General features: G+C 46.8%; 3 protein-coding genes across 4 annotated transcripts in view; 2 read left to right on the forward strand and 1 right to left on the reverse strand.

The window, feature by feature from the left end:
• MED12L (mediator complex subunit 12L) overlaps positions 1–27,604 on the reverse strand; it is a 143,969-nt gene that overhangs the window by 91,630 nt on the left and 24,735 nt on the right. For both annotated transcript variants that reach the window (XM_086467963.1, XM_086467962.1), the window contains exons 11-15: positions 23,843–23,974; positions 23,592–23,718; positions 21,372–21,586; positions 20,161–20,265; positions 19,001–19,177 (exon numbers count right to left, since the gene is read on the reverse strand). In XM_086467963.1, coding sequence (XP_086324089.1) covers positions 19,001–19,177; positions 20,161–20,265; positions 21,372–21,586; positions 23,592–23,718; positions 23,843–23,974 — 756 coding nt within the window. The remainder of the gene's footprint in view (positions 1–19,000; positions 19,178–20,160; positions 20,266–21,371; positions 21,587–23,591; positions 23,719–23,842; positions 23,975–27,604) is intronic.
• On the forward strand, positions 6,640–7,647 carry P2RY14 (purinergic receptor P2Y14). Its single transcript, XM_009954652.2, has one exon. The coding sequence runs from the start codon at positions 6,640–6,642 to the stop codon at positions 7,645–7,647; it is 1,008 nt and encodes a 335-aa protein (XP_009952954.2).
• On the forward strand, positions 16,244–17,241 carry GPR171 (G protein-coupled receptor 171). The gene has a single exon (XM_009954654.2). The coding sequence runs from the start codon at positions 16,244–16,246 to the stop codon at positions 17,213–17,215; it is 972 nt and encodes a 323-aa protein (XP_009952956.2). The 3' UTR covers positions 17,216–17,241.

Raw genomic sequence — 27,604 nt, forward strand, 5'->3', positions numbered from 1 at the left:
AGTTTAAAACATCAGAAAACAGAATTAAAAATCAAATATTACTATTACAAATGTTCGTATTAAAATAGAATATTAAGGAGAACAATGTCTTCATTTGAGCTACACCTTACTACTTTTAAATACCCAGTTTTAGGACAATAAAACAGCTAATCACTAAAAAGTTTTATTGACACACTCAAATAATTCTAATTTGATAAGACAGTTGCTTCCAAAGGCTGGTCTGTTTAATCCTCTAATATCAAATCTTAAACTGACCATTCCTAACACCCTGGTCCTAACTATTCCTCTTACATCCTCCACTCCCTAATTCAGATACTGTAATTGATGGGAGACAGGAAGGATCTCGGTGGGTTTTTTTCAGGCTTAACTAAAAAAAAAATTGAATATTTGGGTTGGATCTGAAAATGACCCTACCTGCAAACAGCTCAAAGCATTGTCCAGATTTCAGCGTGAATGTCAGGATTTGCACAGATACCTCATAGGCTCTAACCTTTTAATGCTAAAAGGTTGTGGGTTTAGAACCATTTAGACCCTTGTCTAAAAATCAGAAATAAAAATAGAATGAAATATTTAACTTATCAGGAAAATTAGGCTGTCCAATTTCAGGTTTCAGAAGTAGCATAGGGAGTCCTGGACAGTAAGAAGAAATGAAACGACTACTGGCGGGTTTTGCAAGACTGAAATAAAACTCTACCCTTGAGGTGTCCTCCCGCTGCAACCGAAGGGGCTTGCCCTGCCGGTTGTTTTAACAAGAAATACACAACCTTATCTACAGCTGCTCTCTGTACCTGCGGGCTCTCCTCACTCCCTTTGTCCTTCAGAACACCAGAAATCAACCGTACAGGCCAAGAAAACCCCACATATGACCCTATCACCCCTAACAGCTGTGCTCAGGACGATCCGTTACAGAACGCTGTCGATGCCCAACGCCAGCTGCACTAACCGGTGCCGTTTGAGGGGGCACCTTTCTCCCGCCCAGTTAACCGCAGCAAGCCTGGCACCTCAGCTCTGGCTGTGCTCCCGGCAGAAGCGACATGCCCGGGCCACCCTTGGCCAGCGCAGTGGAAGGCGCGGGGCGCCGGACTCGGCACCTCCCCGCAGCCCCCAGCTCACCCGTGCACCCGCTCCCTGCCTGCTGCCAGCGCGGGGCTGGGCGCTGCCTTGCTTTGGTCTAACCCGGGGACAAAAACGTCTATTTTCCTCATCGCCGGGTTGCCTGAAAATGTCAGCCTGCACTATTATTTTCTTTTCTTAAAGGGTGAGCAGAAGGGGAGGAGAGGAAGGAAGGAGGGGAGCAAGGAGAGCAAAAGCTCAGCACTCAGATGTGCATCAGTTTCAGAAACAGATGTTTTGTATCCAACTGGAAATGAGAATTCATTCACAGCCGTAAAAAAGCCAAGACTTTCTGCTGCAACACTGCACACTTCTGGAAGGTGTTGACGGGACTCCCCGCAGCCCAGTCGCTGGCACTAACGCACTGATCTTAGAAGCCTGGGAATTGCTTTTGCAAACACAAGGAACGAGGAACACAGATACAATCATTAATTCAGAAGGATTTATGACTACTGGCTGTGTTATACAAAGAAGTTCAAATCCTGACACAGACACAAGAATTACATAACCAACCAAAAGAACGCAGGCAGGCGGGGCAAATACAGTCCCCACAAAGAGACGTCACAAAAGGTGTCACAGCTTTATTCCATGGTTTTTGTTAAATTACCATTTCAAAGATTAGATGATATAGCCAGCTTCTTCCAAACTGAGCAAGCCAACTGCTCCCTTCAGTTAAGAGATGAGGAAGAAGAGGCAGCCCAGGCTAGGACCTGCTGCTGCCCAGCGCAAAGCAGAGGGCTGCAGGCGGATGCCACGGCGGTGGGGGTGCTGCTGCCCTGCCAGGCGACGGGGGTCCCTGCCCACCAGGTCACCGGAGGGGCTGCGGTCCCTGCACAGGCATTAGCGGTGCAGGTGGGGAGGCTGCGTAGGGCCTGGGGACGTGATGCACACAGGAGGAAAGGGACAGTGCACAAGGCAGGCGGTTCCCAAGGCCCGAGAGCACCATCAGGACCAGCACACGACCGTAAGAAAGCCCCAAAGGATGGCGTTCCGCGCTGGATGAGGTCCTGAGTCCAGCCTTTTTGTTTGATTCATCGCACATTGGAGAAGTCAGGAGTTTGTAAACAAAATAGCATAGCATGAAAAAATACCTCCCTCCATCACCAACTGCTACCTCCTCACTAGAGTAGCCTGAATTTTGCCTTTTTGGCTCAAAAATGAGAAGTACTGTTAAGATGTAAAGAGCTGTTTACACTTCTATTCCTCCCCTTGCTGACCGTAGCTGCGGACAGGGCATACCCACAGCATCACCAAGGCTCGCCCGGGTCAGCAGGAGCCTCTGCCACGCATGGGGACGAGCAGCAGCGACCTTCACGGGACATGTGGCCTCTCTCAGCCACCTGCACAAGGTACACTGCTCCCACCAGCACCCCGAGGGGCAGCCTCAGTGGAAACACGGCTCACGCAGTCCTCTGCCTTCTCACGCCAGACATAAGGAGTCTTGAAAGCAAGAGCTGGAAGGCACAGCAGCAAGGAACCAAGACCCTCTGGAAGTCACTGCCACACTTACCAATCCCCCGAGCCACGCCAGAGGAAGCCTGCACCGAGCACCACCGCGTACGATGCCACCTGACAGGAATGCTACTCTGTTTTTTCTAATTCGACTACTCATCCCATTTTCCTCCACTACGTTCTATGCATCTATGACAAACAAGAACGACTGTCCAATATGCCATTTTACACTATGTACTATTTCAGCCCTTTATTTTGAATACTTTTATTCTCTTAAGTATTAAAACCCAGACATTGCCTTATGACAAATGTTATTGTAAGAACAGGAAAAAAAAACAACAACATCTTAGTCCTTTGGCAAAATTGCAAGAAGTCAAACGTACCAACTTACCTCCGCAGTCACCACAAAAAATGCCTTCCAGATGAGACCAGCAATCTCAACCAGGACCCCGGACATCTCCACCCTGGCACCTGCCCCACCAGCTGCCAGGTCAGGCGGCTCTGCCGAGATCCAGAAAGGGAGGGAGCAGCCCTGAGCACGCATGGCCTGAGACCTGCCCAGGAGACCAGAGGAGAGGGCTTTCCCTCGGACAGCCCCTGCCAGCTCTGACCCCCGAACGTCCAGCTGAGCGCCGTCGGAGAGCAACCCGGAGGACGGAGAGACAGGATGCCACCGCCTGCAAGCCACAGCTAGCAGGCCCTGCTTCCACGTCCCTCCGCTGCTCCGGCGTCCGGCACACAAGGGAGCACACCCACCCTTTCAGGCCCCCTGAGGAGACCCACAGCAGCCTGCCCTGATGCTGTCCAGCCAGCGGCCGCCTGCACGCTCCATGCAGAGAGGAGCTCCAGAAAATGGGGCAGGAGCGCTGGAGAGCGGGGCAGGAGCTCCAGAAAATGGGGCAGGAGCGCTGGAGAGCGGGGCAGGAGCTCCAGAAAATGGGGCAGGAGCGCTGGAGAGCGGGGCAGGAGCTCCAGAAAATGGGGCAGGAGCGCTGGAGAGCGGGGCAGGAGCTCCAGAAAATGGGGCAGGAGCGCTGGAGAGCGGGGCAGGAGCTCCAGAAAATGGGGCAGGAGCGCTGGAGAGCGGGGCAGGAGCTCCAGAAAATGGGGCAGGAGCGCTGGAGAGCGGGGCAGGAGCTCCAGAAAATGGGGCAGGAGCGCTGGAGAGCGGGGCAGGAGCTCCAGAAAATGGGGCAGGAGCGCTGGAGAGCGGGGCAGGCAGCCACACCGCGGTGGCCAGGGACACACGTCCAGACCGAGGGCTGCTTTCCAGCTGGGTTACATCAGCGTGGCCGGGGCTGCAAGTTCAGACCACTACCGACACTCCTACCACACCAGAAAGAAGATCTTATGGATCGTTCCTTTAGCACAACTCGGCACAATTCGCAATTGCTGTGTTTTGTGTACCGCGCTTGCTCTTTCTCTAGATCTCTTGTAACATCAGAGATAACATTTGGCATGGTCATCTTCCCTGATAAACCCCATCTTGCAGTTCAAAAAAGATTTCTGGGGACAGTGACCACTGTCAACAATTCCTGACCCAGTAATTGCATTGCATATTTATTTATCAAGCAGCTGCATTAATTTCCATAAACAGCTAAAATGTGCACTCAGTACTACAGAACTTTCACTATGTTCACTATGTAAAAAAAAACCCAACTTGTAAATATTATTCTTATGTTCAGTAAAGCAGCCATGAACTTTGAAATCTCAGAGCCAAGTTACAGAAGAAAGTGCCTTAATGAAATTGGAAGGGTCACAAATGACAGCATGAGAGATCGAATACAGAAGGAACTAAGCATTTTTAATGGTTTACACAACTTTCCTTTTGCGTATTTTGCCAAGACAACATGATTTGCAAACTGAGAAAGCTCAAAATTTTTATATATTTTACCAAATCAATCTTGTTCATTTGGTGAATCGAGTTTGCTGCTTTTGCACAACTGGTTGGCATTATTTACATAGAATAAATACACTTCAGGCTGGACCAAGCATTTGAACACAAAATGCTGCTCAAGTATGAAAGGCTGCTCTCACATACAAATCACAAATGGCTGGGTGCCAACACACCCCCTCCAACACAGGCCAAACAGCAGCAGCTATGGAGCAGCAAAAAAAATTTAAAAAAAGGCAATGTTTTAAGAACTGGGGAAAAGGGGAAAAAAAAGAATCTTTAAGCTTAGAGACCAGTCCTTTCAGAAACAGCCGGTGACAAAAGAGCAGCTAAAACTGATCATGAACACAAATGGCGTGTTCATGCAGGGGGACACACAAAGCCTCCAGTCTTACCCCTGCAGTGACGGGCTCTAGGTTGGGCATGACGGCTCTGTGACTGTCCCTACCAACCCGCAGTCCTGCTGCAAGCCCTGAGTCCGCCTGCAGCACTGATCGTCAGCACTGCGCTGTGGGAACCCCCGGCACTGCAGTTACACTGTCCCATGTTACGACACACCACTCTTAACCGGTGTATTTTCCTGTCTCTCACACAGGTCTCCCAGCAAGAGAAGAGGCCCCGTGCCTGGGAACGGAAGGCACTCTAGACCCTTAACAAAAACCACAGCAGTCAAATCAAGAAAGGTAAGGGCAAGCCAGCGTCTAGCCTGGGCTTTGGCAGTGGGAATAGAACAGTTTTCAAATGCAGCGTGTTCCCATCTCAAATGCCAGTTGTTATTGGTGCTTTCCAGTTGCGAGTGGATGGTTGAAGGATAGAGAGGGAAAAGGGAGATCCCTCTAGTTTTAGCAATATCACCCCAACCCTTACCCATTATCACCTCCTAATCCTAACACACCTATTCGCACGGCAGTTATAACACTCACTCTCCATACCATCTTTTTTCCTTTAAAAACCCAACCGAACAAACAAGAACAAATGCCTCGATGGCTAGAGCTTAAACATGAAGATAGGATGGCAGGTCCTCGCGTGGGAGAACCACCAGGGAGAGATTAACTGCAGGCTTTGGCTGTGAACACGGGTAAACCTGCCCCATTGCTCCACTTATCCACGCAAGCTCCAGAACAGCACCTAAGCTGGTCAGCCTTTGGTGTCTGCAAACGAGATACAGAAAACAATACACCAAAGGAAACAATTTTACCTATTTAAAAGAAAAATTTCCATTTCTAGTTATTGCAAGGTTGCATTCAGGTTCCAATCTGCTACACCGAGGCATCGGATACCGACTCTGAACTGTGGCAATAAGCACAGTTTTTTCTATAAGACGAGGTGGGGTTTTTTCCCAGCTCCATGGCATGTGTTTTCCAGTTGCCTAGGTTTTCATTTGCCAAATACAGGAGCATTGTATCTATATCTGGTCTGTCCTCCCCACAGAGAACAATCCACCCCTGTAAACATTCTGTCAAAAGCAGACAGCAGATACGGTTTCTTCTGGGAGATCCTCTCAAATTTAAATCTGCATGTCTTGAGAGGACAGCTCTAGCTTCTACATTCTGCTAACACACGGACGCACCCCTGTATGTCGTGCTACTAAAAGTAAAAGTTTAAAGCAAACTGCGCTAGCTGCCCGTGAGGCTTTCTTTCAAGAGAACGTTAGAAAATACTGGCATACGCTCGGTATTTCCACCCCTGACTAACGCAGGAGTGTTTTCTATGCCTGTATACAAAACAGAACACTTGTGCAAGGAATACTCATATCCCTCACGTGCTTCCTGGTAAACCAGTGCTAAAAATACATACTGGTCCTTAAGGGTTAATGAGATGAATTTAGAGTCACAGAACCACCACAGCTCAGTCCCCCTCCTAGTTCGCAGGTTTATACACCCAGGAAAGGGGCAGCACAGGCTTGAAGACAATGGATTAAAGTCAAACAGAAAAGCAAATGGATTCTCTGTTCAAAACAGCAGTATGCCTCTGAAAATCATCAAGCAGTGAGATGGCACCACTTGGAAAACACTAACTATGCATCCCTGCTGGAAATGATAACGTGGCGATGTCTGAGAAGTATGCCGAGCTCACTCTGAAGTGAGAGTACAAACCTTGCACTAATTCATGGAAAGCACAGCACCGTTTTATCTTACTGAGATAATCTTTCTCTGTCCTAGGAACAAAGACACTGTAAGATGTCCAACTCCAGCACAAACTCCTCGGGAAGCAACTGCAGTCACAGCACAGTGATAACCAAGACAGTCATTCCCCTGCTCTACTGTTTAATTTTCACAGTAGGGCTCTTGCTGAACGGCGTGGCAGCGTGGATCTTTCTGTATGTTTCCAGCAAAAAGAGCTTTATCGTCTATCTCAAAAACATCGTTGTCGCCGATCTCCTAATGAGCTTGACATTTCCTTTCAAAATTCTTGCTGATTCAGAAATTGCGCCTCCACAGCTCAACACGTTCGTGTGCAGATACTCCGCTGTCGTTTTTTATACCAACATGTACATTGGGATAACATTTTTTGGCCTCATAGGTTTTGACAGATACTACAAAATTGTAAAGCCTTTATTCACCTCTGTTGTTCACACGGTTCACTACAGTAAGGTGGTCTCTATAATCATATGGTTACTGTTAATGCTTATATCACTTCCAAATACGATTTTAACTACTGAAATCACCGAAGAAAATTACTCCAGGAAATGTATAGGTCTTAAAAGTGAGCTTGGCAGACAGTGGCACAAGGCGTCCAGTTATATTTGCACAGGGATTTTCTGGGTTGTTTTTCTTCTGCTAATCATTTTTTACACTTCTATATCAAAAAAAATATACAGCTCTTATAAAAAATTCAGAAGGAACTCAGATATGACCAAGAGAAAAACCAGCCGTAACATATTCAGTATCATGTTTGTATTTGTAGTTTGCTTTGTACCCTATCACCTCTGCAGAATACCGTACACCCTAAGCCAAACCAGCTCACAATTCAACTGCCAGTCAAAAAAAAACCTGTTCTATGCAAAGGAGTTTACTCTTGCACTGTCTGCTGCAAATGTGTGCCTTGATCCCATTATTTATTTTTTCCTCTGCCTCCCCTTTAAAGAAAAGCTGTATCAAAAACTGCATCTCAAGCTGAAAACTTCATCTGAGGTTGAAATTTCAAAATCCAGAAGATCCCTTCAGGAAAGTATAAACACAGTGTAGGTTCAGGTCTGTAAAATAATGCATGTTTCAGAAAGTTATTCAAGAACGCAAATGTCTCAAGGAAACTGAACAGATGAGAACAGCAATAAAACAGAAAAAAGGGTTTCAGCACAAAATACCAAGTGGTGTTTCTCTGTACAAAAACACTATTGCATGTTGCCAGTACATTTACTACCTGCTATTTCAGCTGATGGCGTCATTGCATTGTGGCGTGGCACAACCTAGCTGGATCTCGAAAGAAGAGAGAGGAGTGACTGGAACACCACATTCTGGAGCTCCAGGGCACGGTTCTCCGAGAGGATTCTCCAACAGACCCAATAATCAAACTGACTTGGTGGTGCTTCTCACGAAGCCAGGCGCGACACACGGGACGATCCACAAACCAGCCTGAAGGGGCTGGGAGCAGCCGACCGCTCCACCCGGGCTGGAGCAGACCCCTCAGGGGCAACATGAGGAAGTTCAGCACGAGCCTCTCTGACTTGGCCTCGCCAGCCCACAAAAGGGGACTGAGACCCCGAAGGGAAGTGCTTGCCTGTATTTACCAGCTCACAAAGCGAAGGGCTGAAGGCAACGTGCAGCTTAAGGAGGGCTCTATTCCAGCAACAACTGAGGGCAAACAGATAAGGAAAACAAAAAAGGAAATCATACACATCAAATCCTCAAAGATCTTCACAGAGCCTGAAAAACCCTTGGTAAAATAAATAATTTAAAAACCCCCCATATGTATATATAGGTTTTCTTAAGGGAAACATTCTACAAAACTAAGAATTAAACATGACTATTTGTCACCCTTGGGCACCAAATGTCAGAATATCTCTATAAAACGTGATGCTCCATATCAGGAAGGGTTTAAAGAGGATCCTTCTATAAACCACAGCTACCCTGTACTATATTCCTCAGGACTTTTCTGAAAGAACACGGTGTACACCACGAATGTTCATACCAAACTACTGAGATTTTAGTCACTCCCTTGCTGTTGTTGCAGCAGGAGGTAAGAACACACCAGGAGCCATCTGACAACACACACATACAGCTGTCCAGAAACTCCGCGGTACATCTACACCCAGAAAGAATGATTTGTTGGTTTTCCCATGCTTTTGGCACGATGACAAAGCATTTCTCTCTGGACACAGGTAACAGCTGAAAGCCACCAACCTTCTATATATCATCTCTTTTTTAACTGTATTTTTCAGTGAAGGGTTTTTTTATTTATTTATTGGTTTTGTTGTCGTACAGGGAAAACACGCAGCACAAAGTATCCACGAAAGCTTTCAGGCAGTGGCTCTGGAAGCCAAATGCTTTCATTTCACTTAAGAAAGAAAGTATAGGAGCAGAAAACAGAAATAACATGTGCTTCACCTTTCTGCCACTGTGTTTCATGTTAGTCCTAACAAGTAATCTCTCAGGGGGAAAGATTTTTAAACATACGGTCTTTGAACCTTCTCCAAGGCTGTGGGTAACTTCTCTTGGTCCAAGACCACCGACCTACAGCAACAGTATTCTCCCGTCACACAGGATGACATTTCCACTACAGGACCAGCAACCCTGCCGAGTTTAAACACACCTTCGTGGAGTGTATTTACCTCCATTTATCTGCCGCTTGCCTGAAGAACAGGCCCTGCCCAAACCCACGAAGCAGCCAGCACCTGACACCCAGGGGAGCCTGGACGCTGGTCTCACTGCAAGGGCTGGGGGGCCCTCAGCCCAAACCAGCCCTCAGGGACTACCGGAGAAAGTGGCTCTTTGGTTGTGTTTTTTAAAGAAAATACATAAAAGATTATTTATACAGTTCTTTCAGAGCTCCCTGACACTTGACAAGCTGAGACTCCACAGGCTCTTCCCTCCAAGCAAGGGAAACAGCTTGTTGGGGAAGGGAATCCGTTGCTTTGTGAGAGATTTTTTTGTCATTTATGGCAAAAACATTTAGCTCCTTACATGGCATGGCCTGGTATGTGCCTACGCGAATCTAAAGAACTGCAGCTGTGGTAACACACTGGCATACAGAGATGAAAACACTTCACAATATATGTTTGTATAATTTTTTAATTACTTTGCAAGCTTTGAAGTTATTTACATTGTAAAATTGTTTCCTCACCCCACCAGATAACTGGTATTAGAACAACAAAAATCCTCACACAGGCACCCGGGGGAAGGATGCCGACCAACACACTTTTTCAAAGGTGACACTAAATTTCTCGCTTTTGGTTCGCTTTGAAAAAGTCTTCCTCCAATAGCTTCAGCAGCCAGAAAATGCTCCTGTGACCCCCGGCCCTACTGCAATCTGCCCCCCCGTGTGTGACAAGTCTCAGGTAACGCCATTATGAAAGCAAGCTCCTGCTCCACTTCCCAAACCTTGCTCTTTACTTTGCTATATGAACTGGGAGGGAAAGGGATGGGGACAATTTTTTTCCTGCACCAGGCTAAGTTAATTCCTTCGCACCTTTCCCAGCACATGATGCCTCAGACAAACCTCACCAGCTCCTCAGACACCCAGAAGTGTTGCAGTTGCACTAAGTACCAGCTCGTGCCTTGTCAACCTACCACCTGGAGAACTTCCCTAAAATTCTTGCAGTGGAAGTTACAGGTAACCCAGAGCTAAACAAGGTTCCCTTTCGACAGTGACCCAGTTCCCAGCAGCAGGGCATCCTCCTGACCTACTCAGGACTCCCTCCGTGGCGCTGCAGGAACAAGAAGCTGGGTTTGGTCTGTTTATTCTTTGGAGAAAGAAGTTATTCAGCTGAACCTGGAACCTCTGGCAAAGGCACGGCACCCCTGGGAAGAACAAGCCTGCATCGCAGGCTGACGAGAGACATCACACACACACACACACTTGCACAGAAAAGGTGTCATGCTCACACACTTGAATCATACGCTCACATGTATGAATCGGCTTTTTCTTCAGAAATAGCTATTTCTGCTCAGAATTCATAACCACTCTGGGGCAAGATCACTCCTATTTTCCATTTACAATGCAGACATTACAACGGGATAGAAAAATTTTGATCTGTTAATGAAAGTCACGAAAAGCAGCAAGAGAAAATACTGAAATTGCTAGTTTGTACGTGAAAATAACGTCTTGGCTACATGATTAAAGGATGGCAAAGACCCCACTCAGAGATTGCTCCTCAGAGACACACCTCGATACCAAAACTGACTGCGAGAGCCCCGCACAGAAAGAGAGGAAAGCTCCCCCAGGACTAATTTGTACCATCTGCTCATTGCTGTGCCTGCCTGACGTTGATTCTGAATGCTTCTCTCACAACTGAAGATAAGCCGAAAGAAAATTAACCGTTTGCAAGTGGGTTTTCGTGGTGGTTGTTTTTTCCTGTCTACCACCATGTAAATGATACAAAATCACGATAAAAACAGGGTTTCCCATCAGTTCTCTATCGTACATCAGCTGCAGAATTTCTACCCGAGCACGTCTGCCTGGCTTGCGCAGGCACATAAACACACGCTGAAGAAATCACAACCCAAATCTCGGTGACGGCACATTTACACAGAGCGAAACCTGGCAGAGCCACATCCCGCACGCAATAAACCCCCGCAAAAGGTTTCCCACCGCAGCCCACTCCTGCCCAGGCCTCTGGAGACCTGCCCGCGGGAGAGCGCGTCGCTGCCGGCACCGCGAGGAGGAACCCTGCGGGGGCCCAGCCGGGCCCCCCTCCCGCCGGGGGCTGCAGGGCTCGACCCCCTCCCGCCGGCAGCCTGCTCCTGGGCTGCTTCGCACCCAGCGGCAGCAAGGATGCTCCTCCTGGGAGAGGGAAGGTCTCCTGCTCCCCGAGCAGTGTCCCACGCCGCAGGCAGCTTACAGCTGCCTTCCCCACCGCAGCACAGGCAAAATTTCTCCCTGTTTTCTCCCACTGCACCCGACGCTGGGGAATCTGACAGAGAGCACCCATGTGGGCACCACATGCAATAAGCCTTCCTTTTGTAACCGCACAGAAAGTAGGCTCAGAAACCGTATAGAAAGGAATTCTGAAACTCTGAGCTTGACAACCTTCCCAATTTAAAAGACACAGGGATAGGAACGATACGGATTCAAAGGTTAGCTCCCTAACAGACGGACTAACAAGCCGTCATGTATTTTCCTCACTTACAGAGAGGAGATCCCACAGAGCCTTGAACACCCAGGCCTGGCCAGCGCTTGCTAACATTCAGTGTTCTCCAGCACTGATGGCAAGGACCGCACACGAAAACGAGGGGCTCCGAGACATCCCCTCGCCGTAACCGCACCCGCCTGGCAGCCACAGGAGCAAGGACAAACATACTGCAAATGCACCTGCCTGCAATCCTGTCTGTGCTCCCCCAACACAAAATCAAAGAAAGTTGTCCTTTTAAACTTAATTCCACCCCTTACAGTGCATCTGTAGCTAACTTTAATCCTGAATAAGTCCCACAGGACTGTTACCTGAGGAGCCTCAAGTAAACAAGCTCTGAAGCGACCTGCTGAAGGGGGAGGAGAAAACAGAAAGTGGCATCTCCTGGGGTAATCGTCAGCCAACCCGAGCACCAGCAGGCCCCGAGTGCGTGCCGGGGATGTCACCCAGCCTTGCGCACCGCGTCCATCCCCAGCGAGCAGAGCCCGGCCGGGCAGACGCCCGCTCCCCCACGTGTGGGGCAGCACCGCCCCACACAGCCCCAACCCTCCCTGCACGCAACGCTGCGACCGAGCGTTTCACAGAGTCAAACCCCAGGTGAGCAGAACCCACAAGGACTCTGAGGTTCACCCAAACTCCCTCCCCACCCACACTGGCTGCTCTCCCACCCTTCCCCTTCTCACAGCTCGTCTGCATCCCTGTGGATAACCGAGCCCGCAGCCCTGGGGAGCGAGTCCCACCTCTCGCTCCTCTGCAACGCCAGAGCCCTGGGCTCCCCCTCCCCAGGGGCACTGCTCCCTGCTCGGAGCCAGCAGTAGGACCACACCTGGAGCGGAGGGCGCTCGGAAGAAAAGAAAGGGCTAAAGCCTGGTAACAGCAGAGCTCCAGAAAGCCTCTGGAGAGTTTTTGCATGTGAAACCTTTCCCCAAATGAATATGCAAAACGTGGAGAGGTATCCAAAGTGACCCTGACACCCACACAAATCTTTGGTGTGCCCAACTCAAAACACAAAGCTCCTGATGCCTTTTTAAAGCTCATCAGGTTTAGGGCAGGGGTTAAGGTTTAGATGTTGATTTTCCTAGCTTTGTTCTCAGGAATGATTAAATCATTTTTGCTGAATTCCCACCCCCAGCGGCACCCCTTCCCTTCCTTACAGCACGCCCCAAGCCCAGGAGTCAGCCTAAGCTGGCATGTATCATGGAAAATTTCAAACCAAAAGTAAAAAACACAGCAGAGTTTAAAACATGAAAAATGGGGGTTTGTGATGAGAAGTGCTCAGCAACTTTAATTACAGCAAAATCTACCACCTGCAGCTGTAATTTAGGAACTAAAATGGCCTTTTAAATTAGACATCTAGACAAGGGAAGAGGATGACACCGAACCACAATAAAAACTGAATTACGGCTCCGTAGACTCACGTTCTCCTGTTTCATCTCCTCCCTAAACAGTTCTGTAGGAAGCGTAGAGCATTTTTCAGCACCTAACCATCACCTTGTCTTTTCAGAACTGGAAAAGTTTTCTGAGCTGTAAACCGACTCTATAGAAAAGAGGAGACACAAACACACACACTGAAAAAGCTGACTGAATGCTAGAGATCAAGTTTAAAAAAAAAAAAACAAAGAAAAATACAAGTACAGAAAGATCAGTTTTGCATGATGAGCGTAACACCGTAAAACTAGTCCATGTTTGCTCAAAACCGAACATAGGATCATTCCAGATTATGAAGCTTTGCAAACATTTTGACAAATATGGTCTGAACTTTAAGTTTATGACTAAACTTAAAACCAGACATTCTCAATTTGTTTCTTCACAAAGCTGTGGTACGCAATTTGTAAATTCTTGTGGATTCTCAGCTACAACCAAGTGCTACCATTCTGGGGTTTCGGTATCGTTGTCAGTACCTCAGCCCCCGAGCCTGATGTTAGACACTTCTTAAAAAGAAAAAGCTTACTTACAAACATTTCTCCCACAGCCCTACCATGTCATTTTGCTTTTTAATAGTGCTTGGCCAATGTCCAAAGGTTTAGAATTTTAATTGCTATCAGTAGAATCCCTGTGTGTCTTTAAATCTGCAAATTAGGTTGCAACTCTAGAAAAAAAAAATGGAATTCCATGCCAGAATATTATCAAGAATGGGGGCCAACTACACTGAAAAACCCTGATTCCAGGCAGATTTTAAATGCAAGGCATACAGTGGGGGAAGAGAGTTTCCAGATCTTTAAAAACAAAAGCAAAGAAACACTCACTGACATGTCACATCTACAGCCTCAGGTCAAGAATCTGGGACTAACCTGATGACGTTTTAGGAACTACAGGAAAAAGACCACAGGCTGGGGCTGACCACACCATACAGCTCTCGTCACCCTTTCGCACAGGAACACACGGTGAACACTTAAACGTAGCTCTTGAGGCCTGAAGCTAGGCGGAGAGAGTGACAGCTGCACTGCCTTCAGGTCCGCGCCCAGCGCCCCTCAGCAGCCCCGTCGGCTCGCTGATGCCGTCAGGTCAAGCGATTCTGACCGTCTTTCCTCCACAAAAACATACTCTGAATTGCAGTAACTGTACTAATCCAAGCTACCGGCCACACCACCGTGTCTAACTCAGCTCTTTTGCAGCCCTTTTCCTCCCCATCGCGCTCTGTCGTCCTGCACAGCCCCGAGTGCCTGGGGGGCAGCTCGCCGCCGCACGGCGCGGGGCAGAGGGGCAGGGGCACAGCCCGGCGTGCTCCCGCCCAGCCGCCAGCTCCTGCCCCAGCACAGGAAAGAGAGGTCTCTCCGGGCTGTTCCGCCAACACTCACGTGTTTCTGTCACCGCTCTTCTAGCTATGTTCCACGTGGTTTAGTTACTTGAATGCTGGTTTTAACTGCGTCAATCAGCACCTTTAAAAACCACAGACCCATTTTAAAAAAACCAGCAGGCGCAGCCAGAGGAAAAGATCAACAAGCTAGCGGACTGCGAGAGGTCGCCGAGAGACATCAGACCTTCGCCGACTAACGCTGAGAAGACCCCAGAGGGCACTAAGACAGGTACGTGCTTTTAGTCCTCCTCTGTTCCAGCCTGTCTAGATCCACGTAAACGCACCGCCTGGATCAATAGCTGTGCCAGACCCACAGAGCGCCAGGCTCGGGTATTCTGCACAACAGCCTCTGCTTTGCCTGTGGGCAGTGCCGCTTGGCTGCGGCCACGCTGCACCCCCGGAGGCTCCCGCAGCCTCCCAGGGCTCGGCTTGCCGGGCCGCCCTTCGCCCCGCGGCTCCCACCGCCTCGGGACCGCGGAGGCAAGCCCAGCAGCTCCCGCAGCCCTGCTCGCTCCGCAGCCACGCTGCGCAGACCCCAAACTGAATTCAACAGAGTCACACGGTTTCAGGACAAGAGGGACCACCTCCAGAGAGCCAACTGCAAGAACAAACTGGGGTTTCCCCCATTTTAAACCACTGCAGTATCTGCAGCCATTTCGGTTTACAAATTACGCACATGCGAATGCATACTTCACAGCAGAAAGTAAGTGTGCAAACGCAGTCCTTTCGCTTACATTGTATATTAAAATTAGGAACAATTAATGAAATAAAAGTTTTGCAGTCTGATACTATTCATTGTTTTACATTCCAAGAGAGTCTAACCAACACATCTCCTTTCCCACAGACATTCTATGCAGCTGCCTGACAGCGTAGCAAAAGAAAAAAAAACACCCCAAAAAAAAACCCAAACAACACACCCTTGGTCACGGAGTAGTATATTTAGTTAAAATAAGACCAAAATTTTCTACTTTTCTCCCCTATAATTTCTATATATATAGCAAAGTCTAAAAAGGACATGAGAAGAACTATTTAATAGCTGCTTCTTTCAAAATGTGCTTTTTCTGAAGGCTTAAAATATGCGATTAATGTATCCTCTGTTCCAAGTAGGAAGAGAGAACAGTTTGCAAAAAACTTCTGACTGATTAGAACTATTTGCTCATCTATCCAACACATCCGCATACCGGTTTGACGGTGAATTAACTTCAAAACTCCTAATACACCTCTACAGAACAAGACTGCTACAAATATTACCCTTTTTTAGGCATAGTTTCAACTATTCAAAAGTTATGACGTTTTAGTATGACCACTATCAACTAGAAGCTTAAACAGATTCAGACCTTTCTCTGGTGTTTCGGTTGGTTGGCTGGGCAGCTGGACTCGAACCAAGCACTTACTCAGAAAGACTGGTCTGGTAGAGAAGTGTCTCAGCAGTCTACATGCTTTCAGAAACAAATCCCAACACATTTCCAAACTTTCCTGACAGGAGAACAAAGCCCACTCGAATATCTGTGAAGCAGCATGAAGAGAGAGAAAAATATTTCTTCCCAATTGCATTTTGTCTATGAAATTAATCAAACAAAATTCTCAGAGAGTAACTACTGTTGCTCAGGAAAAGCTGATGTCACTCACGTCGTCTTGGGTTTTTTTTAGGTTCTTGATATCTCCTAGCAGCAAAATCAACTTGAGCAAGAAGTTTACAATGCCAGGCAATGTTTCACAATGCCATGTCCGTGAAGAAATGGAACCTTTTACCTATTTTTACTACTTGATTTTTCTTACGGGATTTATTGGAAGCTGTTTCGCACTATGGGCATTCACGCAAAAAGGTCAGAAACAGAAGTGTATGAGCATCTACTTAATTAACCTCTTGACAGCGGATTTTTTGTTGACTTTGGCGTTGCCAGTGAAGATTGTTGTTGACCTGGGAGTTGCATCGTGGAAACTGAGAATATTCCACTGTCAAGTTACAGCCTGTTTCATCTACCTGAACATGTATTTATCAATTATATTCTTGGGATTTGTAAGCATGGACCGTTGCCTTCAACTCACACACAGTTGTAAGATCTACCGCATTCAAGAGCCTGGATTCGCCAAGGTGCTCTCTGCAGTCGTATGGGCAATGGTTCTCCTTATAACAGTGCCAAACATGGCTATTCCAATAAAATCCATTGAAGAAAGACCTGGGGCAGGATGCATTGATTTCAAAACAAAATTTGGAAGAGACTGGCACGTCTTTACCAACTTCATATGCACAGCAATATTCCTGAATTTTTCAGCTGTGATACTGATTTCCAACTTCCTCGCTGTCAGACAACTCCACCGAAACAAATACAGCGAGAGTTACACAAACGTGAAGAAAGCCCTGGTCAACATACTGCTGGTAACTGCAGCCTACCTGCTGTGCTTTGTTCCGTACCACATCGTTCGTATCCCCTACACTTTGAGCCAAAGCGAAACCATAACCAGCTGCTCTCTGAAACAAGCTCTCTTTAAAGCTAAAGAATCTACCTTGCTGTTTGCAGTATCAAACCTCTGTTTTGACCCTATTCTGTATTACCACCTTTCCAAATCATTCAAATTGAAATTTACTGAGACTTTTGCAGCACACAGAGAGGCGAAGGTTTTCCCAGACCAAGAGACACAACACAGAAGTGAACAGCAGATGCAGTGACTCTAAAAACACACCAGAAGAGCGTGCAAACCCCCGGTATTTACGGCCGTTGTGCAATCGCGAGCGTGACTACTGCGGTCAGCAACGTTCCTACTGAATCATAGCGGGATCCTGCTGAAGAAAGCCCAAGCAAAAGGAGAAACATTTCAACAAAGCCAATCGCCCTGTTACACGCTCACAGAGGAGGTCTGAGCTAGCAGAGCGTTCGATAAGGCCTTTCGGAAACAGTTCAGCGTACCAGCGATGACCCACCAGGGATCAGCAACACGTAAGAACACAACACGTTCAGACTCAAACATACCGTATAATTATTTATGGTAAACACCTGAACTCCCCTTTTCTAAGTTAAATATTGTATACTTACTACATTAAATGACTTGGTGCAATCAAGTGAACAGACTATTTAATAGCAGTTTTTCAGCTGCAAAGTTTTCACATACACAATTAACCCCAACACATTTTAGAGGGCATTATTTACTCCAGAAAGTGATTCTAAGCTGCATCGATTAAAAATTACTGTATCTGCTTGCATCACACCTGCAGTTTTCATAAATAAATTTCTTGTTCTTACCAAGTTCCACTGCCTTTCCTTGCTGCTGCTTCCATGAGTATGGAAAAAGCTAACAACAAGTCAAAGAAATTTTAAAATTAAGATAAAGAGTAAATATAAATATCCAGTGAGTTCTCTTTGGGCTTTTTATAAAAATTTATAGAACAGCAACTAAGTTTATTAATATTCCAATTTACAATTACTTCCCAAAAAGATAATGCATATGTAGAATAATCAATAATCAAAATCAATTTGCATAGGGAAAATCCAGCTACCTGGATTAGCTCCATCTGTAAATCAAAAATATTTCAGAAAGTAAACCAAACCAAGTTATCTTTTTTCCTGATCCTTTAAATGGGCAAAACACGAATCAAGCTTTAAACAAGCATTCAAAACCGTCCTGAACAGAAATAGCTCATTCAGTATTCTCATAACAATTCGCCTGCAATAAATCACACCCAAACTTTGTGGAGTAAGAAATTTAAAGCAAAGAAAACTGTGATTATCGCATCATGCTCTCACAGGACACTTCCTGTATTGACAGAATTTAATATTGTTAAAAAGTCATTACTGTTGCTGTTTTAAAAATAATAATTCTCAAGTAGATACATTCCAGTTTGAGGCTTGTTCAGTATCTGGGCCCTTTTTCCAGCACAGCAGAAAACAGAAGTCGTCATCTGAATGAGGCTTTGGGATCTGGAATGTTATTCATGGGCCTTTCTTCAGTTCCCACGAGCCTACAGACAAACACGACAGCAGCAGCCGCCAAAAATCCACACTAGAAACAGCGCGGAGGGGGTGGGAGGAAATCACACCGTTCTGCCCCTTACATTTCAGAACTATCTCTTTCAGACATTTCAGTATCCATCTGGCTGTCCAGCTACAACAGCACCTTTTCTCTTCAGCAGACTTTTATCAGCCCCTGGCACACGGTGGTTTTACCGTGGTGCCCACCTCCTTAACCCCAGTAAGCCACCAGACATCACCGTGCCTCTCACACGTTCTCCCAGCCAGCCCCCTCCCGGTAACACAGAGGTGCCGCCGCTGCCCCAGAGCCACCCCGCAGCGCACGGCACGGGCACGCCGGCAGCAACAGCGTCGCGCCACCCGGCCGGAGCCCTCGGGCAGGGGTCATGCAGCCCCGCGCCCTTCGGACGGCGAGCTTCCCTCCCTTCACGTGCCTTGCTGCCACGGCAGGCAGCACCGTTGCGCTCCCGAGCAGAGGGGTCACTCACCAGAGGGATAGGGAAGTGCGTCGCGTATTGCAAATGGCGAAGGAGGTCGTAATTGGATGGAAAAATCAGGTCTCTCAGTCTTTCCCTCTTGACCGACTTCTCGCTGGTAACTGAAATTCTTCTGTCTAAAGAAGAGTTCACATTCTCACAAGACTCCCCAGGCATCGGAGAAAAAATCTAAGTCATGTAAAACAAATGTTTAAGGTAAGTGTAACCTCTAGCTTTCGACGTTCAGCGACTGCATTCAGAGATACGACTTCGTTCTTGCTTACAGTTACTTTTTAAACATCTGAGGTTTTCCAAAGATAGACAAAGCAAGGGCAATGATAACCAAGCCTGAAATTTAAGATACACATACACATTATATCTCCATGCACATCTCCATTGTTATTAGACAAGCATTACAGTTGTGGCATTCAGCCAGGAGAAAAAGCATTACGATTCAGAGCAATCTCCACACTTCTTATGCTGCTGTGACACAGAAACCACGATGAGATATTCCACCGATTCAGGTAAAACAATGAAAAGGGTGAAGTGGGAGGTGACAAGAGACACTTGTAGGCAGGCATGAATATGCTTGAAACCACCAACATGACAGATGTCAGGCAGAAACGGGGGTCCCAGCATCCTGCAAGTGGATCTGCGGATGCAGAACGAGGACCAGTCCAAAGGAAGAAACTAGGATACTCAAGAGTAACAGAGAATGAGGCTAACAGTAAGGAAAGAGAGGGGGAAACAGATTTAGAAGACGGCGACAAAACATAGAACAGTCGCTTGAAAAGCAAATGGTCTCAATGGAGTTCCTCAATGTCAAAGTAGTGGAGAGCTCTGCGTATTTATTCATGCTTAAGTGTAATCCACAGCACTCTGAGTATGCTGGGGGCACGGGGGAGGAAGGGAAGGAGGGAGAGCGGAGCGTGCGTGCGAGTGTGCAGGCAGCAACTAGGGGAAGCACAGGAGAGCAGCAAGTTGTGCACAGCAGAGAGGCAGAGCAGGGAGGTGACGCACAGACACAGGGGACAGCAGGGAGCAGATACCAAAGGACACCGGCTGTCGATGGAAGAAGCAGGATGGTGCTAGGGGCACGGGGAGACATGCAGCGGCCAACGCGAGCAGCAGACACAGGCATAGGCATGCAGAAAATTGAAAGTTAAACCTACTGGAAATTCCGAACCAAAATCTGCCTTAAAGTCACTCTTGTCTACATCATCAAAAATACTAGTGGTTCCTGAGTCAATGCCCATATGTTCCATAATACTATGATCCTAATAATTGCCAGAGAGAAAAACAAAGATCAGCCAGATTGTACTGAAGACCGACCTAACTGATCACAGGTAAACCTGAGCGCTCTGCCTAAGAATTAAGAAAAGCGTGATGATGGTAACAAGTTTTCAGATACTGACTTTTAATCCTTATGATAAACCTTAATTCACAGAAGTATTTCTCAAGCCTAAATCCACAGAAACGCAGAAAAGGGCAGGAGCCAAAGGGGAAAACAAAACTTTACAGTATATCCCCATGAGCCATTCTGCTCCAGGGACACCTACAGAATCGGAAGCTGACTCCTGTACCTTCCCAAGAGTTATTTCCTACTTTGTTGTACCACGAAAGGCAACTTGTAGAAACCCCCTATATTTCAGGGCAAATTTGACCACGTGACCAACATAAGAGATACACAAAAAAAATCAAAAAGAAATATAAGAGGATGCTTTAGCTGCCCAGAGGCTCCGCATTGACTGTGCAGCAGAACAGGCTCCTTTTCACCACACAAGCACAAACATCGTCTGCAGCCTTGAGGTTAAAGTTGCTTTCCTCTTGCACTAGTTTTAGAAAAGGTTACAAACCGCCCATCTGATGGAAGACTCGGGATGGCGCCTGGACCGCACACGTACGAGCTGTTTGGCTCCACAGTGGGCAGCCGGCGGCCACGGGGCACACAGTGAGCTCCCGAGGGTCTGCGAGCAGACTACGAGGCTGCGCCTCACTCACGCCCGTGCTGGGCCAGCACGCCCCATGCCACGCAGGAGACGTGGCGCTTACTCCACTGACCCCTCCTGCTTAAAGCTCTCCCTTCTCTTCACTGAAGCACAGCTGCAAGTAAGTGTTTCCACTGGTACATTTAGAAGTCCCAAGTTTAGCTCGCCAGACAACCGTCAGTTCAGCATACTTGCACCAACCCAGCAATATTTACAGCTATAAACAAGAATGAAGCTAATGGATCACTTTTGGTCTTTTCAAAGAGAGAGAAAGAGACGAGGAGACACAGGTTTAAAAACTTAGTATCTCTTACCTGAAATACTAACGCTTTGGTGAAAATCTACATTTAACGAAACAGAGTACCAAACATGGGAGAAATAGCATGAAGTGTTACCTCCAGTTTCACATCATGGTCCTTCGAATAGTGTTCATCCACAGTTTCCCCACTAGGTGAACGTGGTCTGGTAGTTGCAGTGATTGACAAGTCCCCGCGTGATATTAAAGTGCACATGTACGCATCGTGGGAGAAAACATCATGTCGAGTGAATTCAGAAAAAAGCAGCACCAGATTCACAAACTCTGTCTTCTCGTGGTCACTATTTGGGTCAGCTACCCAGGGGAGGAGAAAAAAAAAAGTTACACTGTAGTTTCAACTTACAAATATTTGGGTTTCAACTAGACAAATTGCAAATTAATTTTAAAGGCCGACTACAACGTCTCAGGCACCCTGCACAGGTTTCTTTGTCTCCAGAGTGTAAACATTTCCCATCAGCTCCAGAGACGGGACAGACTTCAGAGAGCGGTGGATTCCAGAGCATCCTACCCCGTGCACACCTGCCCCGGTTGGGGGGGGGTCAGCAGTTAAGTGCAATGTCCAAATACTTCTAAAAATTAAAAAGAGGGGGAAGAGGGTGCAGACATTCCTTGCCTGAAGAAAAATTAAAGCTGAAGCTTTGCATTATAACAGAACACCCAACGGTTGTCCTTTCCTCCCAAATTACATTACTATAGTAAATGTTAATGTCTTATCCACAGCACTTTTGTAATCATAACAGAAAACCTTTTAAAATACTTTGAAAGAACTCAAGATCTCTGCATGCCAGGCCTCCAAGATGTAAAAGCCATACTTCACTAAAGCTTGACAGCGTAGTGTATTGTATCTATCAAGTGTGCTTACGCACATCAGGAAGCGTTTACTAAAATAAATCCACATTATTTTGCCAGTGCCAATACAAAGCCTAGAGAAATACAACACACAAAACTTTGTTCTTAAGTTTCCACTTATCACAGCTATATTTAATTTGACTTGTTCTGTACCACAGAGCAGTTTGCAACATTGCAGTTAACAGAAAATAGCTTCGTACCACACCAACTCTACTGAGCAACAACCTCCAGCCACAGAACTACCAAATCAGATCATCAACTTTTATTTAAAAGCAAATTGTGCGTACAAGCCCAAATTAGTTCAACACATCACACTCTTCTGTTTCGAAGGTCTCATTACACTGTCGCACAGGAGCAGCAACAGCGAGCCCAAGAGCACGCCAGTCCCGGGTCAGAACTCCCCTCCGCAGCCCCCAGGTCCCACTGCCCACCGCGACCCACCCCTCCACGCGCGAGGCAGACCGGGTGCTGCGTGGCGGGGCGCGGTAAAACACACACCGGCAGACGGGGGGATCTGCCCTCCTTCGCGATACAGCAGCCACGTGCTTCTCAGCTTTGGAGAGACAGCAGCCCAAGCCCCACGAAAACACCACCATACCGCAGAACTTGTCCCACGCTCAAAAATACCACAGAATATCCCAAGCAAGGAAAACGCTCCCCGCTGCTCTCCCTGCCCTGCCTCGCAGAGCTACCTGGGTGAAGGACGACGACACCGCACTTGAACCAAGCACATCAGAAACACAAGTCTAAATAATGCAAATAGTCTGGATGGTTTATGAAAGTCAGGGTCACCACTGGCACGAAAATAGAGCACTGCCAGTACCTCGGAGTCTGTAACAAATTTTTAATAAGTTTCTCCTTTTTTCGGATGTTGAGAGTTTTCAGTATCATGTTTCAAATGACTTAAAATCTCCTTTGCTTTAAGGGCCCCAGAAAAAAAAAATGCACTACCTAGGAGTACTTAGGATACCAGAAACATGAGCTATAGTATCAGGCAGTTTTATTAGACCAAGACATTTCATAGAACAACCTACAATGAACAAAGATCCTTTTTTCAATCCACCTATTTGTCAGCTAACAGCTTTCTACGTTAACACTCGTGTGTAATTTCCAAGCCAGTCACTTCAAATACGGATGTGTCAAAAGGAGGCGAGTGTTTGGTGTTAAATATGCATAGAGTGCAAGTAATTTCCCCAAAATCTCTTACAGCTTAAACAGAAATAAACATAGTCTCTGCCAATTTTCCTGTTGTGAAAAGAAAGGATAGAAATCACAGAAAGATCCTATAACAAGGCAGGAGACTTAAAAAAAAAAGAAGTGCATATGAAAACAGAACATGTAATCACAGAAACAGTGAAACACCCGCTACAGCAGAACAATAACTTCAGCAGCCAGAGAGCAGACCAGTTGCTTCCGACCTACTTTGGAATATAAATTAGTCAATACTCACATAATGAGGGAGCTTGTGTATCTAAAAACCTTAGCAGGACATTCTGAAAAACAGGAAGACTGGAACCTGTCAAGGAGGCTGAAGACAGAGATTCCTTTTCATCTAGGACTTCAGATTCACCACACCTCTGCACAGTTAAATAAATAAATAAAAAAGCACGTTATCTACACAGAAATGCATATAGTATTCCCGCAATTTGCATACTTTTTACACATGCTGTTCACAGTATTCCAGAAGCAGAAATAACTTACTTCTGCTTCAATCTCTGCTTGCCTCTTCTCCAGGAGTTTGGCTACAGCCATGGCCCTGTGCTTACCGGACCTTTTACAGCTCACAGCCCACTCACAGAGCAGCGTTACCACAGCTTCGTCGTTTGGGGCTACCTGTTCAGGGCAAGAACAAAGACAGAAAACCGTATCACCCACACAGCCCACAGGCTCATTTCTGAGCAAACAGCTTGCAGCAGCCAGCGTTCTGGGGGACGCAGACAAAAGCTGGGGTTTGTTCTTTACTACTGACAGATGCACACGTTTGCTTTATTTGTAGTGCTGTCAAATGAAACATAATCTGGTAGCCAAGAGGGAAAACCCAGTTCTGGCATTGCGGATACTCAAATAAAATTTTCTTTTTATTTTAATGTTGCTTCACAGAAACAGAAAAGGGTGATCTACTTTATGAGCAAGAGAAACAGGAAAAGCAGATGACACAGAGCCTCTCAACCCCATTAACCACACAGAATTTACGCTTCCCTTACGTTAACTGTTCCAAACCTCCTTTGCCAGTTTCCAGACCATTACTTGCATCCCACTGACACATTAAAAAAAAACCTCTAACCTCTAAAGGTGTATCTACAAGATAACCAAGTTAAAAATCTCCCCAAAAGCTCAGTTTATTTCTGACCCAACAGAGACATTTTTAAGAAACAGTACATGTCTTTAGAAAATCTGTATTTACAGAAAAGCCATGGGATATAGTGTTCATCCAACCTCTGTTTCCACATTTTGGAAGGATTTTTCTTGTGTGCTACTGAACTGGACCTGCCAAACCTCCTCGCTCCCGCCCCAGCTCGCTCCCGTCTCTGAACACTTAAACGTAAGGCTGACCTGCCAATTAAACAGATGTGATTTTTCTTCCTTCCCCAAGATTACGCTTACAAGTAAACATCCGAAGGGCTAGAGCCAAGCACAGCACCCTCAGAAAGTCGGTACTTTCTTCAGAGCGACAAGGCATCACAGACCCACAAGCGTGAAAGTTCCCATGCCAAAGCTATCCCCATCAGCCTCCCCAAGAAATACAAAACCAACGGAACGCTGAGCAAGGCCAGTGTGTTCGTGCGCACACACCACACCAAGGAGTTTCCTGTAACCACGCTGCAACGAGTGAGCAAGAGATACTAAATGACTGGGGCCGGGGGAGTGGGGGGCAGGGGGGAAAACGCTTTTTTCTTACCCAAATGCAGCGACATGGTAATGTCACCACTGTGGCGGTTCGATACAGTCAGCTAACAACAGAACTGCAGGTACTATATATTTTTGAATGCAATGCAGAATACCTGAAAGAGTCTGATCTTCACACTGACTTCTTTACCTTTCTGCTAACAAGAGAAACCCCACCAACAAAAAACCAGAAAGTGCTTCTGTACCTCAAGCAGGAGACACCAACTCAGAGCTGGGGCAAAGCACGTCAGGTCACCTGTTCCCTGAAGCTGCACCCACATCGCATCCTGAGCATCACAGGGACGGCAGCACAGCACCTCCCTCGCCCTTTCTTACAGGGAATGCCAAGCAGCTTATCCTCTCAAACAAGGAGCAGGTGATGAATCCCTTCAGAACTGTAAAGAAGCAAAGCCCAGAAGAGCACTGGGGCACTAACACCTAAGGTCAGAACTCCCTGTGCTGGGGCAAACAGAGAGAGGGAAATCCTGGCCAGAGAGGTTTACAGGAAGGCTTACGTGGGGTAGTTCTGAAGGCAAACATGGTTATAAAAGTGCTCCTACGTGCTTTTGTTCTGACCTAAAGAGAGCTTAGGTTGTCTGGGGAAATGTCAAATCGCAGAAGCCAGACAAATTTTTGGCTTTCAATTATTTTCCACTTGAGAGAAAGGAGGTGCTCTCCCTCCACAGGATACGCACGCTGTACACACACGGCCAGCACGCCGACAGCCACCGAGGCATACCTGTGCATGGGCACACGTACAAGGACTTCCTTCAGACACTGCCTGAGGTACTGAGCCAAGAACATCAGCCTGTTACTCAACTGCCCCCAGCACTAGGCTCACCTACAGGCACGCTGCGACACAAAGCCACCGGAGCCTGCAGCCGGCGAGCAAACCGCTTCCACTGCAGCTGCTCCCGCTGCTCAGGGGAGCAGACGGGCCAGTCTTACGGCAAACGTGAGAACAGCCCAACGTACGACTCCGGTCACCGTATGCAAGAACGGCACAAACAAAATTCAAACCAAATTTCACGTGCCTGTGTTTTTGGAGTCCCAGTGAGTATGACTTGCAACCTCGTGCCTGTGCCACTTACCACTGACTACTATGAACACAAGACTGGGCCGGGCTCAGCTCACCTCCGCTGCCGAGCCTTCCAGGCCCCGACGGCCACCGCTCTGTTTAGTGACACGGGAGCGCCGTGCCCCAGCGCGCAAGTCCCTAAACGGGCACATCAGGGAGGGAGGTCATGCGAGCCCGACCTACCTTGGGTGGGCTCCCACCCTCGCCAGAGCCGGTGCACCCCCAGGTTACAAAGCCAGAGGCCAGAAGATCACGAGCATTTGTTACCAGACACATTGTCTGCACTTACGGGTTGTAATTCACAGGGTACCTCCTTCGAATCGCACACCCAGCTGTCTACCATCAAGGGCTAAGATTATCTACCCAAGACACTTCTTTCATGTTTGGTTGGCTGGTTTACAACCCCTCGTGAAGCTCACTGACAGTGAGCACAGTGGAAACTAAATACCGTCATGATCAACAGCATATTTAGAATTTTAGAGATTAAGCCAGCTGTCTTTTTTTTGTTTAAACTACATATTGCATAAATTATTTATTTGATAGCCCAAAGAGAAGAGAAAACCCATAGCATGCCGACCCTTTCCTGTTAAAGCTGGATGTTATTTCAGTTATTTCAAGAAATGCTATGAATTCTTACTTTTGAACAGCACTTCCATGTGTAGCTCTGTATTAAAATTCTCTTAACAAAAGGGATAAATATCTGTGCAACTCAGAAGGAAGTAACGTGAAATCACGCTGGTCAGGACCACATTGAGGTCTACATAAATTAACTACAGATTAATTCCTCATCTGTTCTACCTGAACCTCAGGAGATTTCACAGAATGACTGATGTGGTTCAAGAAGCTTATTTTCAAGGGACAATCTGTCTTTTTCAGGTGGGGGTGGTGGAGGTGGTGTTAAAATTAAACAACTAGAAAGAGACAGCTCTACAGTTAAGAAGATGCAGACAGCTAATTCTGTTTCTAAAAGAGTCATCTACTAACACTGTGATATTTATTAGTGCAAAAATATAAAAATAACTCCCCAATTCTAAGCCTAAAAAAGGCAGAACCACATTTTCAGACACGTAGAATCCATCACCACAAATCAAACACCTAGAAGTGATTATGCACCATAAAAATCAGTGTTGGTTGTGCAGTTTCACATATACGCAGCACATAACGTCTTTTGAAGTGAAGAAAGCCCACCATAAATACTTGAAAAATCAAGGTGTTTATCCTAAGAATTTCAACCACACCACTTCTAAGTGCCTAAAACCAGTAAGTTTGGTTCTCAAGAACTGACACGTGCAGCAGCTAAGAAAAAAAAAAAGCAGTCCGAGTGCAGGCAAGTATTCGAACCCTCCGACGCAGACGTTCGTTGGGCAAGTTGGCATCACCAGAGCCATTCCCATACGTGGGCTCTTGGAACACGGGGCCCTGCAGCCACTGAGAGAAGTGAAGTGTCTCACCATCCAATACTTCATTTATTTTGTCTGAAAAGAATGCACACATGTGAA

Source organism: Leptosomus discolor, chromosome 7, assembly GCF_034619465.1.
Source record: "Leptosomus discolor isolate bLepDis1 chromosome 7, bLepDis1.hap2, whole genome shotgun sequence".
In the NCBI taxonomy this organism is placed as follows: Eukaryota; Metazoa; Chordata; class Aves; order Leptosomiformes; family Leptosomidae; genus Leptosomus; species Leptosomus discolor.